General features: G+C 47.2%; 1 protein-coding gene across 1 annotated transcript in view; it reads left to right on the top strand.

Moving 5' to 3' along the window:
* The first annotated feature begins 62 nt into the window (after positions 1-62).
* The window catches only part of LOC129841892 (sphingosine kinase 2-like), a 37,599-nt gene continuing 19,306 nt past the window's right edge, over positions 63-18,355 (top strand). Inside the window, exons 1-3 of the mRNA XM_055910239.1 lie at positions 63-167; positions 5,743-7,464; positions 12,450-12,599. Coding sequence (XP_055766214.1) covers positions 7,002-7,464; positions 12,450-12,599 — 613 coding nt within the window. The 5' untranslated portion in view covers positions 63-167; positions 5,743-7,001. The remainder of the gene's footprint in view (positions 168-5,742; positions 7,465-12,449; positions 12,600-18,355) is intronic.

Below are 18,355 nucleotides of genomic sequence, written 5' to 3' on the forward strand. Positions count from 1 at the left end.
GTTAACTATTGGAGAACGTCCGTAGGTCCCGAATGTCTTTCCTTATCAGGATTGGACTTCCTCCCCGCCGCTCAAACTATCCAGTCCTCCAGTGTTTCATACACGCTTCCTGGAGGATAACCACATAGCCTTCCTACGGAGCAAGCAAGCCGGGGAGGTAGAATGAGGTAATTTGAGTCTTTCAGTCTATACAGTTAATATTCCCACGGTTATTATTTTACCTATTAAGTAGCTACGTTACCTTCTAGCTAGCCAGTATATTTTTGCTAGCTGACGTTAGTGAAATGACATTGTTTAGCAAGCTAACGACAAAATGATGGCTATCCGGCTAGCGCCTCGCTGCTAACGTTAGATATGGTGGCTAGACCGAGTTTTTATCCAGGATAAACAACCAGTTGCGTTTATAACGTTATAGCTAGCCAATAAATGATTTAACAGCATTGTTAGCTAGCATGCTATCCACTACTGTAACAAGTTGGGATATTTTGAGTAGTCTAGCTTGCTGCTAACCCCAATCGAACGGTAACTGCTTTGTGTTTGTATACTGTATTCCCTGGCGATGGCTACTGTAGCTACCAGTCAACACAATCAACATGGCTAACTATAACAATTTGAAACCTGAGAAGTAGCTAACTAGTTTGTAAGAGTTACATAGAGTAGACTGCTGAGCAATGATTAATATTCCTAACGTTAACGCTTGTCATTTGCTAACGTTAGATCGCTACGATACTAGTAGCTCGATGGCTTCATTCTAAGACAACGTTATTTGTCAGTAGCTCTATCCTACTAGCTAACCACCTGAGAAAGGATCACACATTTCTAAATAATGTTGTGTGCAAGACTGCCAAATGAATCCTAAATGTTGAAAGCACGGTCATAGTAAAACAAAATTAGAGCGGCGATACCCGCCACCCTGCAAATGCACCAAGTATTGCACCAAGGTACCCGCACGAGCAAATGCATCAAGTATTTTTCTTTAATCAGAGGCTGCATATCTGCCAAGTATTGATTGTGTCAGCACCTTAGATAAAGGTTATCGACTGAACATAACAGTTGGTACTTAAAGGGAAGCCTCTAATGGGTCCGTTATGTTATATCGTCTATGATAGCTGAATCTGAATGATAGACACTTTCCTTTGAATTAAGGTTTTCCAGGTTACATGTTAACCAGCACATTGTGTTTTCAGTCCATAGTATTTCACTAGTAAAGAAGCAATTGGTGATGACTGAGTAAACTATATTTGAAGGTCGCTACAAGTTATGCCTGCCGAAGCCAGTCCTGGGCAAGAATCCGTCTATGAATCATACTTCCACTGGTTACAAATTGTGAGAGTAAGTAGGTAGACTCAAGACTGTCTGGACAAACGCCATCTGTCAATGTGTCCACCAAACTCGGTTAATTTCATTAGGCATACGTGGTAATAGACCAGTTCATTTACCCAAATTAGGTTGTCGCATCAGTGAGCACAGATTTCAGGAACGTGTGATTCTAAATCAGTGTGGTTTACATGACTTCAAGGAATACTGGACATGGGAATAATGCATGCACACAGATTGCCTAATCCAGTTTGAACTACAATCTGTCACGAGTGTGCTGCCCTGCTTTCACTTCTGCAACTGGCCAAAGAGTCACTCACCTTTTGGAACAATGTAAAACTGTATCGGACTGTGAAACAAGCATACACATCACTCTAAACTTAGAAGCAGGACATGTGGAGGGAGCCTGTCTCAGTCACTCGGCTGGATTGTTGGAACATTTTATTTGAAAGTCATTTCCTTGTTTTCTACAGTTCTATTGTTTTCATAATGACTGCCTTACAAGGTGCTACTGCACATGTTTTTGTCAACGAAACATGAAGGAACTTTTGGGTAGAGTGCCATTGATACTAGAGCTGGGACGATACACTGAATTTTTTTAATTCACCTTTATTTAACCAGGCAGGCTAGTTGAGAACTAGTTCTAATTTGCAATTGCGACCTGGCCAAGATAAAGCAAAGCAGTTCGACACATACAACAACACAGAGCTACACATGGAATAAACAAACATACAATCAATAATACAGTAGAAAAATATAAAATACAGCATGTGCAAATGAGGTAGGATAAGAGAGGTAAGGCAATAAATAGGCTATGGTGGCAAATGAATTACAATATAGCAATTAAACACTGGAATGGTAGGATGTACAGAAGATGAATGTGCAAGTTGAGATACTGGGGTGCAAAGGAGCAAGATAAATAAATACAGGATGGGGATGAGGTGGATTGGATGGGCTATGTACAGGTGCAGTGATTTGTGAGCTGCTCTGTCAGCTGGTGCTTAAAGCTAGTGGGGGAGGTAAGAGTCTCCTGCTTCAGAGATTTTTGCAGTTCGTTCCAGTCATTTGCAGCAGAGACCTGGAAGGAGAGGCGGCCAAAGGAAGAATTGGCTTTGGGGGTGACCAGTGAGATATACCTGTTGGAGCGCGTGCTACGGGTGCTGCTATGGTGACCAGTGAGCTGAGATAAGGCGGGGCTTTCTCTAGCAGAGACTTGTAGATGACCTGGAGCCAGTGGGTTTGGCGACGAGTATGAAGCGAGGGCCAGCCAACGAGAGAGTACAGGTTGCAGTGGTGGGTAGTATATGGGGCTTTGGTGACAAAACGGATGGCACTGTGATAGACTGTATCCAATTTGTTGAGTAGAGTGTTGGAGGCTATTTTGTAAATGACATCGCCGAAGTCGAGGATTGGTAGGATGGTCAGTTTTACGAGGGTATGTTTGGCGGCATGAGTGAAGGATGCTTTGTTGCGAAATAGGAAGCCGATTCTAGATTTAATTTTGGATGTTTACTGTGAGTCTGGAAGGAGAGTTTACAGTCTAACCAGACACGTAGGTATTTGTAGTTGTCCACATATTCTAAGTCAGAACCGTCCAGAGTAGTGATGCTGGACGGGTGGGCAGGTGCGGGCAGCGATCGGTTGAAGAGCATGCATTTAGTTTTACTTGCATTTAAGAGCAGTTGGAGGCCACGGAAGGAGAGTTGTATGGCATTGAAGCTCATCTGGAGGTTAGTTAACACAGTGTCCAACGAAGGGCCAGAGGTATACAGAATGGTGTATACCTCTCAGCAGAAGAGAGTTGGCCCGAGAATTGAACCCTGTGGCACCCCCATAGAGACTGCCAGAGGTCCGGACAACAGGCCCTCCGATTTGACACACTGAACTCTATCGGAGAAGTAGTTGGTGAACCAAGCGAGGCTATCATTTGAGAAACCAAGGCTGTTGAGTCTGCCAATAAGAATGTTGTGATTGACAGAGTCGAAAGCCTTAGCCAGGTCGATGAATACGGCTGCACAGTAATGTCTCTTATCGATGGCGGTTATGATATCGTCTAGGACCTTGAGCATGGCTGAGGCACCCATGACCAGCTCTGAAACCAGATTGCATAGCGGAGAAGGTACGGTGAGATTCTAAATGTTCGGTAATCTGTTTGTTAACTTGGCTTTCAAAGACCTTAGAAAGGCAGGGTAGAATAGATATGTCTGTAGCAGTTTGGGTATAGAGTGTCTCCCCATTTGAAGAGGGGGATGACCACGGCAGCTTTCCAATCTATGGGAATCTCAGAGGATACGAGAGGTTGAACAGGCTAGTAATATGGGTTGCAATAATTTTGGCAAATGATTTTAGAACGAGAGGGTTCAGATTGTCTAGCCCGGCTGATTTGAAGGGGTCCAGATTTTGCAGCTGTTTCAGAACATCAGCTATCTGGATTTGGGTGGGGGGGGTTTGGGCGAGTTGCTGTGGGGAGCGCAGGGCTGTTGACCGGGGTAGGGGTAGCCAGGTGGAAAGCATGGCCAGCCGTAGAAAAATGCTTATAGAAATTCTCAATTATTGTCAATTTATCGGTAGTGACAGTGTTTCCTAGCCTCAGTGCAGTGGGCAGCTGGGAGGAGGTGCTCTTATTCTCCATGGACTTTACAGTGTCCCAGAACTTTTTTGAGTTTGTACTACAGGATGCAAATTTCTGTTTGAAAAAGCTAGCCTTAGCTTTCTTAACTGCCTGTGTATATTGGTTCCTAACTTCCCTGAAAAGTTGCATATCACAGGGGCTATTCGATGCTAATGCAGAACGCCACAGGATGTTTTTGTGCTGGTCAAGGGCATACAGGTCTGGAGTGAACGAAGGGCTATATCTATTCCTAGTTCTAAACTTTTTTGAATGGAGCATGCTTATTTAAGATGGTGAGGAAGGCACTTTTAAAGGATAACCAGGCATCCTCTACCTACGGGATGAGGTCAATGTCATTCCAGGATACCCTGGCCAGGTCGATTAGAAAGGCCTGTTCGCTGAAGTGTAAGTCGCTCTGGATAAGGGCGTCTGCTAAATGACTTAAATGTAAATGTAAGTGTTTTAGGGAGCGTTTGACAGTGATGAGGGGTGGGCCTCCCGGGTGGCGCAGTGGTCTAGGGCACTGCATCGCAGTGCTAGCTGCGCCACCAGAGTCTCTGGGTTCGCGCCCAGGCTCTGTCGCAGCCGGCCGCAACCGGGAGGTCCGTGGGGCGACGCACAATTGGCATAGCGTCGTCCGGGTTAGGGAGGGTTTGGCCGGTAGGGATATCCTTGTCTCAGTATGTAATGTAAATGTAATAAAATGTATGCACTCTACTGTAAGTCGCTCTGGATAAGAGCGTCTGCTAAATGACTAAAATGTAAATGTAAAAAATGTAATTTGACCGCAGACCCATTGCGGATGCAGGCAAGGAGGCAGTGATCGCTGAGATCTTGGTTGAAAACAGCGGAGGTGTATTTGGAGGGCGAGTTAGTTAGGATGATATCTATGAGGGTGCCCGTGTTTACGGATTTGGGGTTGTACCTGGTAGGTTCATTGATAATTTGTGTAAGATTGAGGGCATCAAGCTTAGATTGTAGGATGGCCGGGGTGTTAAGCATGTCCCAGTTTAGGTCACCTAGCAGCACGAGCTCAGAAGATAAATGGGGGGCAATCAATTCACATATGGTGTCCAGGGCACAGCTGAGGGCAGAGGGTGGCCTATAGCAAGCGGCAACGGTGAGAGACTTGCTTCTGGAAAGGTGCATTTTTAGAAGTAGAAGCTCGAATTGTTTTGGTACAGACCTGGATAGTAAGACAGAACTCTGCAAGCTATCTCTGCAGTAGATTGCAACACCGCCCCCTTTGGCAGTTCTATCTTGGCGGAAAATGTTATAGTCAGGGATGGAAATTTCAGGGTTAGGGTTAATTATAAAAAATTATTGACACCAATCACTTATCGCAGGCATTTTATTGATTTTGTTCATTACGATAAGTGCTAGCCTATACTAGAGAAATGTGTAGTTTGAAATGAAATAAGTTTGCTAATATGGGTGATTGATAATGGAACAATTGATGGCTACAACCATCAAACTAGTAGTACTAGTTTTAAAGGGACATATGTATTGGAGGGCGGCAGGTGGCCTAGTGGTTAGAGTGTTGGACTTGTAACCGAGCAAGATCCAATCCCCAAACTGACAAGGTAAAAATCTGTCGTTCTTCCCCTTAACAAGGCAGTTAACCCACTGTTCCTAGGCCGTCATTGAAAATAAGAATTTGTTCTTAACTGACTTGCCTAGTTAAATAAAGGTAAATAAAATTGATACTAGTCCCTTCCTTTATGCTTCTTCAAAACTTGAATACATAGCCTGAGTATTTTCTGCTGGAACACATTGGAAGCTAATAGATTACTAATACCAGTGTTTCTCTCTAGGTATACATATCTATGTGAAGGAACATGAACATGGACCCTTGAACTCAAGGAATGACCCCCCCCCCCCCGGCACAATCTAGTAAAATTTGAGTTTTTTCTGTTTGGTTTTCCATCTCGCTTTGATGGAAAACAACTATGATTACGTGGCATTTTTCATTCGGATGACACTTAGAATTGGATATTGATCGCGTAGCTATCTCATTACTGTAAAGCCTGCTTGTCTCTTGAAGAGTATTTAAATTCTACCTTGACACTACTGCCTCCACATATCTCTCATTTCTGTGGAATACCGGGACGTTTGACGTCAGCACTTAATACGCAATATTCCACTGCAATCTAGTGCTAATTAAATTGCTATAGCCTCCTTGCAAGACCAAGGTGTGTTCATTTTTGTCTGATTCATAGTTTTAAGATTTGTTTTATTTTATGTTATTTAAACTTGTTTGACATGTAGCCGTCTTTTCTAAGCTGCACTTTATTGATAAATATCATCACTAAGATATTTTAAACTGTATTTTAAGCATATCTTTGAGTTATATATTTTTTTTCATCTTTAGGGGTATATATATTCTGTTTTAATTTTAAACTGGAAAAGTATATAGTTTTTGTTTACAAGCCTTGTCTGTCGATCATTCCGAAATGGACAAATCTAGAATCTGATAGCATTTAAGGACAAGGTAGACATAATCTGGAATTGACAGATCTAAGATCAATCCTTGTCTTCGGCATTTGCGTTGTGAAGGCTGGTGTTTTTCATTGTTTTTATGTTCCTCTGTTGGATTGACACACTAAAGAGAATAATCTCCATCTGAAGGCCAGTGGGAGTTATTTTTCTTGGATCGTACAATACTCCTTTGAGTGCAGATGGATTTCACACGTCAAACTCAGAGGTGCTTTTGTGGCGTTGCCTTTGAAATTCAAGCACTGAAGTGGAAGAAAGATTTTAAGGAGGTTTCAGGGATAAATAACTTGTGTTTTTAGTTTTTAAGACAAACTGACAGGTCTATAGTTATATTTTCGTCTTCCTAGCAGATCCTAAGGAGAGGTGCTTCCATTTGATTCTCCTTTTTAAGGTGGCCATCAGTGGCCAAATGAACTGACATGTGTATCACTACCTGAATTTAAACAGACTTATTCCATCCAACAAACTGCCAACTGCATGAAACACTCACACACCGTCCACCTGTCAGGAAACAGACCGTACCTACCGTAAACCTGAGGGTTGGAAGTCCTCTCCCGTCAAGCCCCCCACTCTAAGGATGCGTTCCCCAGAGCCCCCCATCCCATCCCCAGCTGAGGCGCTACTCCACTGCCAGTTCGGGGGCTGGGGAACGGGCAGCAGCTGCAACAACAGCTGCCCCAACAGTCCTGGAGGTCCTGGGGGTCTGTCGTCCCCTTCTCCCTCCCCCAACCCCTCTCCTGCCTCCAGCTATGCCTTGACCCTCACCCCCTCCCACATCCACGTCCAGCGCCTGGCCCCCCGCCCTGGTAAAGAGGCACGTCTAATACTACCCCTGTCAGAGCTGGCAGGGTGCAGCTGTCCCCGTGCCCCTGCTCCCCCCTTGCTGGTTCTATACTGGTATCCCCCGGGGAGGCGGAGGAAGGGGGTGTCCAGGAGGAGGCAGGTGAGGGCGTACCTGGCTGAGGCCAGGGTGGAGGCTGAGAGGTGGTCCACTGCTATACAATGTCTGCTCAGGGGAGTCGCCATCACTGCTGACACGGGTAAGTGTGTGTTCCACTAACACAGCTATAATCAGTTATCTTGTCTGTTTGTATGCTATGTTACAGACCAGGCACAATATGTGTAGGTTCAGAGGTTATTGTAACATCCCAGTTGTTGGAATCAGTCTGATGTCCTCTAATGCCCATCATAAAGACAGGCACAGTGTCACCGTGAGAGAGAATGAAGCCAAATCAGCACTTGTTATGGCGTTAGGCCTCGACTACTTCCTATCCTGTGTACAGACTTTAACTGTGCCTTCATTAACTTAATCAGCACCATTCACTCCATAAAGTTTGTTTCCATAAATGAGAGAGTTTACGTTAGTTATTATTAACTGGAGTCATACGGGGTGACCTGAGGTCCTTTTGATGTAGGAGGCCAGAGGATACAAGTGAATATAGGCCTAGGCTACTGTATTAATACCATGCATGTTCTAACAGATACAGGCTAGTTCAGTTCATTTCTGACCATGCTAGATATAGGCTACTGTATAATGGCCATGTGATAAGGAATGAATGGATATAGGCCAATGCTATTGTACTGTACTGTTCGTACATACATACAGCATGCTATGTTCAGTCAGGACCCCTTACTATTAAAAGTCTAAAGTATTGTTTAAGGGTTCATTCATGTATGTGAACAAACATGTTATGTAATCTTTCTTGGCTGTGTGTGTGTGTGTGGGCTAGGTTATCCCTTTAACACTTATTTCCTCTACTTTCTCTGTCTCTGCTCTTATCTTATCTGTCCTGCGCACACGGTCTGTATCATTCAGCGTCTAACCAACACAGCATCCCTCCCTTCCAACTAACTCCCACCCCTCACCAAGACAGCCTCCCTCCCTTCCAACTAACTCCCACCCCTCACCAAGACAGCCTCCCTCCCTTCCAACTAACTCCCACCCCTCACCAAGACAGCCTCCCTCCCTTCCAACTAACTCCCACCCCTCACCAAGACAGCCTCCCTCCCTTCCAACTAACTCCCACCCCTCACCAAGACAGCCTCCCTCCCTTCCAACTAACTCCCACCCCTCACCAAGACAGCCTCCCTCCCTTCCAACTAACTCCCACCCCTCACCAAGACAGCCTCCCTCCCTTCCAACTAACTCCCACCCCTCACCAAGACAGCCTCCCTCCCTTCCAACTAACTCCCACCCCTCACCAAGACAGCCTCCCTCCCTTCCAACTAACTCCCACCCCTCACCAAGACAGCCTCCCTCCCTTCCAACTAACTCCCACCCCTCACCAAGACAGCCTCCCTCCCTTCCAACTAACTCCCACCCCTCACCAAGACAGCCTCCCTCCCTTCCCACTAACTCCCACCCCTCACCAAGACAGCCTCCCTCCCTTCCCACTAACTCCCACCCCTCACCAAGACAGCCTCCCTCCCTTCCCACTAACTCCCACCCCTCACCAAGACAGCCTCCCTCCCTTCCCACTAACTCCCACCCCTCACCAAGACAGCCTCCCTCCCTTCCCACTAACTCCCACCCCTCACCAAGACAGCCTCCCTCCCTTCCCACTAACTCCCACCCCTCACCAAGACAGCCTCCCTCCCTTCCCACTAACTCCCACCCCTCACCAAGACAGCCTCCCTCCCTTCCCACTAACTCCCACCCCTCACCAAGACAGCCTCCCTCCCTTCCCACTAACTCCCCCCCACTCACCAACACGGCCTCCCTCCCTTCCCACTAACTCCCACCCCTCATCAACACGGCCTCCCTCCCTTCCCACTAACCCCCCTCACTCACCAACACTGCCTCCTTCCCTTCCCACTAACTCCCACCCCTCACCAACACGGCCTCCCTCCCTTCCCACTAACTCCCACCCCTCACCAAGACAGCCTCCCTCCCTTCCCACTAACTCCCACCCCTCACCAAGACAGCCTCCCTCCCTTCCCACTAACTCCCACCCCTCACCAACACGGCCTCCTTCCCTTCCCACTAACTCCCACCCCTCACCAACACGGCCTCCCTCCCTTCCCACTAACTCCCACCCCTCACTCACCAACACTGCCTCCCTCCCTTCCCACTAACTCCCACCACTCACCAACACGGCCTCCCTCCCTTCCCACTAACTCCCACCCCTCACTCACCAACACTGCCTCCCTCCCTTCCCACTAACTCCCACCACTCACCAAGACAGCCTCCCTCCCTTCCCACTAACTCCCACCCCTCACCAAGACAGCCTCCCTCCCTTCCCACTAACTCCCACCCCTCACTCACCAACACTGCCTCCTTCCCTTCCCACTAACTCCCACCCCTCACCAACACGGCCTCCCTCCCTTCCCACTAACTCCCACCCCTCACTCACCAACACTGCCTCCTTCCCTTCCAACTAACTCCCACCCCTCATCAACACTGCCTCCTTCCCTTCCAACTAACTCCCACCCCTCACCAACACTGCCTCCTTCCCTTCCAACTAACTCCCACCCCTCATCAACACTGCCTCCTTCCCTTCCAACTAACTCCCACCCCTCACCAAGACAGCCTCCCTCCCTTCCCACTAACTCCCCCCCCTCACCAACACGGCCTCCCTCCCTTCCAACTAACTCCCACCCCTCATCAACACGGCCTCCCTCCCTTCCCACTAACCCCCCTCACTCACCAACACTGCCTCCTTCCCTTCCCACTAACTCCCACCCCTCACCAACACGGCCTCCCTCCCTTCCCACTAACTCCCACCCCTCACCAAGACAGCCTCCCTCCCTTCCCACTAACTCCCACCCCTCACCAAGACAGCCTCCCTCCCTTCCCACTAACTCCCACCCCTCACCAACACGGCCTCCTTCCCTTCCCACTAACTCCCACCCCTCACCAACACGGCCTCCCTCCCTTCCCACTAACTCCCACCCCTCACTCACCAACACTGCCTCCCTCCCTTCCCACTAACTCCCACCACTCACCAACACGGCCTCCCTCCCTTCCCACTAACTCCCACCCCTCACTCACCAACACTGCCTCCCTCCCTTCCCACTAACTCCCACCACTCACCAAGACAGCCTCCCTCCCTTCCCACTAACTCCCACCCCTCACCAAGACAGCCTCCCTCCCTTCCCACTAACTCCCACCCCTCACTCACCAACACTGCCTCCTTCCCTTCCCACTAACTCCCACCCCTCACCAACACGGCCTCCCTCCCTTCCCACTAACTCCCACCCCTCACTCACCAACACTGCCTCCTTCCCTTCCAACTAACTCCCACCCCTCATCAACACTGCCTCCTTCCCTTCCAACTAACTCCCACCCCTCACCAATATGGCCTCCCTCCCTTCCCACTAACTCCCACCCCTCACTCACCAACACTGCCTCCTTCCCTTCCCACTAACTCCCACCCCTCACCAACACAGTATCCCTCCCTTCTCACCAACTCCCACCCCTCACTCACCAACACTGCCTCCTTCCCTTCCCACTAACTCCCACCCCTCACCAACACGGCCTCCCTCCCTTCCCACTAATTCCTACCCCTCACCAACACAGTATCCCTCCCTTCCCACTAACTCCCACCCCTCACCAACACAGTATCCCTCCCTTCCCACTAGCTCCCGTTCTGCCCAAATAGCAACACCACTGTTTACCCACGGCCTGTGTGGTTCTTTCTATCTATATACAGTATATGCTCTCCTTCTTTCTCTCTCTGTGTCCCTCTGTCTTGCATTCTCCTTTTTGCTTTTTCCATCGTCAGCCTTTCTCACATTGCTGTCTCGTTTTAGCACTTTGAGGACCTGGAAGAACCCCAAGGCCTATGTAAAGCCCATCCATTATCTATTTCAACATTCCATTTTCTTCCATTTGTTTTGACTCTCCCTCGCTCATTATCTCTCTCTGTCTTGTCTCCTTCCTCTCTCCCAAACACTCTTCTTTTCTCACTGTCTCTGTGCCTTAGTCTACACCCTCAGTGTCTGTCTGTACATCCTCCCCCCATAGTCTTTCATCCTTGCTGTCTTTACACCTTTTTCAGTCTCGTCTCCTTTTCTATTCCTGTCTCCTCTCATCCATCTATCTGCCCTCTGTCCTCTTTTTGTTTTGTACCTCCTCCCTTCCTGCTGTCTGCATTTATTTGTCTTCCTCTTTCAATGTCCTCCCTCTTTCTCCTTTCCCGGTTACTACCCCTTTCTCACTCTGTCCCCTCTCTCCTGCTCTCTCTCTCTAGTGCTCTCTCTCTCTCTCTTGCTCTCTCTCCTGTTCTCTCTCACTCTCCTGCTCTATTCATCACACACTCTGTATGTAACTGTCTCCACTCTGTATGTCTGTAACTCTGTCTACTCTCTCTCTGTCTAACTCTTTCTCCACTCTATCTGTTTGTCTGTAATTCTGTCTCTTCTCTTATCTCTCTCCTTATCTCTCTAACTCATTGTACTCTGTCTAATCTGTTGCTCTCCCCTGCAGTGTGAATTAGACAACCCCCTAGCTGCTGTTTCTGCTTCTATAATGGCTTTAGTCAGAGATGTGTGCAGTTAGTGTTTGGTCCACTTCAACCCTATACAGTAGGTGCTGCTGTGTGGATAGGGCTCTGCTTGTTATTGCTAGGTGTTTTGTGGAAGACTGAGCACTGAAGTGTTCAGTTAAGTACCTTGTTTCCCTGTACTGGGCCTTGAGTGCCGTTTCATTCTAGAAGATTTAATTATGTAGAGCCATTAGTCAAATGGAATCATTATTACTTATCTGGTCAGAGATAGTCCCTTTGAGATGAGCTGAAAGAGATTTGCCTTGTCACAGATACACTCAAGGTCTAAGGGTGGGAAACACTGTGCTTAATGGCAGGGTTTCCCAAACTCGGTCCTCCCCAAATATTCAAAGCTTGATGTTGAGTTGGTTATTTGAATCAGCTCAAACGTGGGGGGGTCCCAGGACTGTGTTTGGGAAACCCTGCTTTATGGTATCACGTACGTTTGTTGTTCTCTTGTACACTGTGAAGATGAAGCCTTGTATTTTTCATAGAACAATCAATACATTTGTTTCTAATGATTGGCTGCTTTCCCTCAGAAATTGGCAAATGTCTACTGCCCCGTCCCCGAAGGCTGCTGCTATTGGTGAACCCCTTCAGTGGGAGAGGCCAGGCTATGCAGTGGTGTCAGACACACATCCTGCCAATGATCAGAGAGGCTAACATCAGCTACAACCTGATACAGACAGGTAACACACACCGTAACATCAGCTGCAACCTGATACAGACAGGTAACACACACCGTAACATCAGCTCTACAACCTGATACAGACAGGTAACACACACCGTAACATCAGCTCTACAACCTGATACAGACAGGTAACACACACCGTAACATCAGCTACAACCTGATACAGACAGGTAACACACACCGTAACATCAGCTCTACAACCTGATACAGACAGGTAACACACATCGTAACATCAGCTCTACAACCTGATACAGACAGGTAACACACACCGTAACATCAGCTCTACAACCTGATACAGACAGGTAACACACACCGTAACATCAGCTGCAACCTGATACAGACAGGTAACACACACCGTAACATCAGCTCTACAACCTGATACAGACAGGTAACACACACCGTAACATCAGCTCTACAACCTGATACAGACAGGTAACACACACCATAACATCAGCTCTACAACCTGATACAGACAGGTAACCGTAACATCAGCTACAACCTGATACAGACAGGTAACCGTAACATCAGCTACAACCTGATACAGACAGGTAACACACACCGTGACATCAGCTCTACAACCTGATACAGACAGGTAACACACACCGTAACATCAGCTCTACAACCTGATACAGACAGGTAACACACACCGTAACATCAGCTGCAACCTGATACAGACAGGTAACACACACCGTAAGATCAGCTCTGCAACCTGATACAGACAGGTAACACACACCGTAACATCAGCTGCAACCTGATACAGACAGGTAACACACACCGTAACATCAGCTCTACAACCTGATACAGACAGGTAACACACACCGTAACATCAGCTACAACCTGATACAGACAGGTAACACACACCGTAACGTCAGCTCTACAACCTGATACAGACAGGTAACACACACCGTAACATCAGCTACAACCTAATAGAGACAGGTAACACACACCGTAACATCAGCTGTACAACCTGATACAGACAGGTAACACTCACCGTAATGTCAGCTCTGCAACCTGATACAGACAGGTAACACACACCGTAACATCAGCTGTACAACCTGATACAGACAGGTAACACACACCGTAACATCAGCTCTGCAACCTGATACAGACAGGTAACACACACCGTAACATCAGCTGCAACCTGATACAGACAGGTAACACACACCGTAACATCAGCTCTACAAACTGATACAGACAGGTAACACACACCGTAACATCAGCTACAACCTGATACAGACAGGTAACACACACCGTAACGTCAGCTCTACAACCTGATACAGACAGGTAACACACACCGTAACATCAGCTCTACAACCTGATACAGACAGATAACACACACCGTAACATCAGCTCTACAACCTGATACAGACAGGTAACACACACCGTAACATCAGCTCTACAACCTGATACAGACAGGTAACACACACCGTAACATCAGCTCTACAACCTGATACAGACAGATAACACACACCGTAACATCAGCTACAACCTGATACAGACAGGTAACACACACCGTAATGTCAGCTCTGCAACCTGATACAGACAGGTAACACACACCGTAACATCAGCTCTACAACCTGATACAGACAGGTAACACACACCGTAACATCAGCTACAACCTGATACAGACAGGTAACACACACCGTAACATCAGCTACAACCTGATACAGACAGGTAACACACACCGTAACATCAGCTCTACAACCTGATACAGACAGATAACACACACCGTAACATCAGCTCTGCAACCTGATACAGACAGGTAACACACACCGTAACATCAGCTGCAACCTGATACAGACAGGTAACACACACCGTAACATCAGCTCTACAACCTGATACAGACAGGTAACACACACCGTAACATCAGCTACAACCTGATACAGACAGGTAACACACACCGTAACGTCAGCTCTACAACCTGATACAGACAGGTAACACACACCGTAACATCAGCTACAACCTGATACAGACAGGTAACACACACCGTAACGTCAGCTCTACAACCTGATACAGACAGGTAACACACACCGTAACATCAGCTCTACAACCTGATACAGACAGATAACACACACCGTAACATCAGCTCTGCAACCTGATACAGACAGGTAACACACCGTAACATCAGCTACAACCTGATACAGACAGGTAACACACCGTAACATCAGCTACAACCTGATACAGACAGGTAACACACACCGTAACGTCAGCTCTACAACCTGATACAGACAGGTAACACACACCGTAACATCAGCTCTACAACCTGATACAGACAGATAACACACACCGTAACATCAGCTACAACCTGATACAGACAGGTAACACACACCGTAATGTCAGCTCTGCAACCTGATACAGACAGGTAACACACACCGTAACATCAGCTCTACAACCTGATACAGACAGGTAACACACACCGTAACATCAGCTACAACCTGATACAGACAGGTAACACACACCGTAACATCAGCTGTACAACCTGATACAGACAGGTAACACACACCGTAATGTCAGCTCTGCAACCTGATACAGACAGGTAACACACACCGTAACATCAGCTCTACAACCTGATACAGACAGGTAACACACACCGTAACATCAGCTCTGCAACCTGATACAGACAGGTAACACACACCGTAACATCAGCTGTACAACCTGATACAGACAGGTAACACACACCGTGACATCAGCTCTACAACCTGATACAGACAGGTAACACACACCGTAACATCAGCTCTACAACCTGATACAGACAGGTAACACACACCGTAACATCAGCTGCAACCTGATACAGACAGGTAACACACACCGTAAGATCAGCTCTGCAACCTGATACAGACAGGTAACACACACCGTAACATCAGCTGCAACCTGATACAGACAGGTAACACACACCGTAACATCAGCTCTACAACCTGATACAGACAGGTAACACACACCGTAACATCAGCTACAACCTGATACAGACAGGTAACACACACCGTAACGTCAGCTCTACAACCTGATACAGACAGGTAACACACACCGTAACATCAGCTACAACCTAATAGAGACAGGTAACACACACCGTAACATCAGCTGTACAACCTGATACAGACAGGTAACACTCACCGTAATGTCAGCTCTGCAACCTGATACAGACAGGTAACACACACCGTAACATCAGCTGTACAACCTGATACAGACAGGTAACACACACCGTAACATCAGCTCTGCAACCTGATACAGACAGGTAACACACACCGTAACATCAGCTGCAACCTGATACAGACAGGTAACACACACCGTAACATCAGCTCTACAAACTGATACAGACAGGTAACACACACCGTAACATCAGCTACAACCTGATACAGACAGGTAACACACACCGTAACGTCAGCTCTACAACCTGATACAGACAGGTAACACACACCGTAACATCAGCTCTACAACCTGATACAGACAGATAACACACACCGTAACATCAGCTCTACAACCTGATACAGACAGGTAACACACACCGTAACATCAGCTCTACAACCTGATACAGACAGGTAACACACACCGTAACATCAGCTCTACAACCTGATACAGACAGATAACACACACCGTAACATCAGCTACAACCTGATACAGACAGGTAACACACACCGTAATGTCAGCTCTGCAACCTGATACAGACAGGTAACACACACCGTAACATCAGCTCTACAACCTGATACAGACAGGTAACACACACCGTAACATCAGCTACAACCTGATACAGACAGGTAACACACACCGTAACATCAGCTACAACCTGATACAGACAGGTAACACACACCGTAACATCAGCTCTACAACCTGATACAGACAGATAACACACACCGTAACATCAGCTCTGCAACCTGATACAGACAGGTAACACACACCGTAACATCAGCTGCAACCTGATACAGACAGGTAACACACACCGTAACATCAGCTCTACAACCTGATACAGACAGGTAACACACACCGTAACATCAGCTACAACCTGATACAGACAGGTAACACACACCGTAACGTCAGCTCTACAACCTGATACAGACAGGTAACACACACCGTAACATCAGCTACAACCTGATACAGACAGGTAACACACACCGTAACGTCAGCTCTACAACCTGATACAGACAGGTAACACACACCGTAACATCAGCTCTACAACCTGATACAGACAGATAACACACACCGTAACATCAGCTCTGCAACCTGATACAGACAGGTAACACACCGTAACATCAGCTACAACCTGATACAGACAGGTAACACACCGTAACATCAGCTACAACCTGATACAGACAGGTAACACACACCGTAACGTCAGCTCTACAACCTGATACAGACAGGTAACACACACCGTAACATCAGCTCTACAACCTGATACAGACAGATAACACACACCGTAACATCAGCTACAACCTGATACAGACAGGTAACACACACCGTAATGTCAGCTCTGCAACCTGATACAGACAGGTAACACACACCGTAACATCAGCTCTACAACCTGATACAGACAGGTAACACACACCGTAACATCAGCTACAACCTGATACAGACAGGTAACACACACCGTAACATCAGCTGTACAACCTGATACAGACAGGTAACACACACCGTAATGTCAGCTCTGCAACCTGATACAGACAGGTAACACACACCGTAACATCAGCTCTACAACCTGATACAGACAGGTAACACACACCGTAACATCAGCTCTGCAACCTGATACAGACAGGTAACACACACCGTAACATCAGCTGTACAACCTGATACAGACAGGTAACACACACCGTAACATCAGCTGCAACCTGATACAGACAGGTAACACACACCGTAACATCAGCTCTACAACCTGATACAGACAGGTAACACACACCATAACATCAGCTCTACAACCTGATACAGACAGGTAACACACACCGTAACATCAGCTCTACAACCTGATACAGACAGGTAACCGTAACATCAGCTACAACCTGATACAGACAGGTAACACACACCGTAACATCAGCTACAACCTGATACAGACAGGTAACACACACCGTAACATCAGCTCTACAACCTGATACAGACAGGTAACACACACCGTAACATCAGCTCTACAACCTGATACAGACAGGTAACACACACCGTAACATCAGCTCTACAACCTGATACAGACAGGTAACACACACCGTAACATCAGCTGCAACCTGATACAGACAGGTAACACACACCGTAACATCAGCTCTACAACCTGATACAGACAGGTAACACACACCGTAACATCAGCTGTACAACCTGATACAGACAGGTAACACACACCGTAACATCAGCTCTGCAACCTGATACAGACAGGTAACACACACCGTAACGTCAGCTCTACAACCTGATACAGACAGGTAACACACACCGTAACATCAGCTGTACAACCTGATACAGACAGGTAACACACACCGTAATGTCAGCTCTGCAACCTGATACAGACAGGTAACACACACTGTAACATCAGCTGTACAAACTGATACAGACAGGTAACACACACCGTAACATCAGCTCTGCAACCTGATACAGACAGGTAACACACACCGTAACATCAGCTGCAACCTGATACAGACAGGTAACACACACCGTAACGTCAGCTCTACAACCTGATACAGACAGGTAACACACACCGTAACATCAGCTACAACCTAATACAGACAGGTAACACACACCGTAACATCAGCTGTACAACCTGATACAGACAGGTAACACACACCGTAA

This window comes from Salvelinus fontinalis, unplaced genomic scaffold (genome assembly GCF_029448725.1).
Source record: "Salvelinus fontinalis isolate EN_2023a unplaced genomic scaffold, ASM2944872v1 scaffold_0002, whole genome shotgun sequence".
Lineage (NCBI taxonomy): Eukaryota > Metazoa > Chordata > Actinopteri > Salmoniformes > Salmonidae > Salvelinus > Salvelinus fontinalis.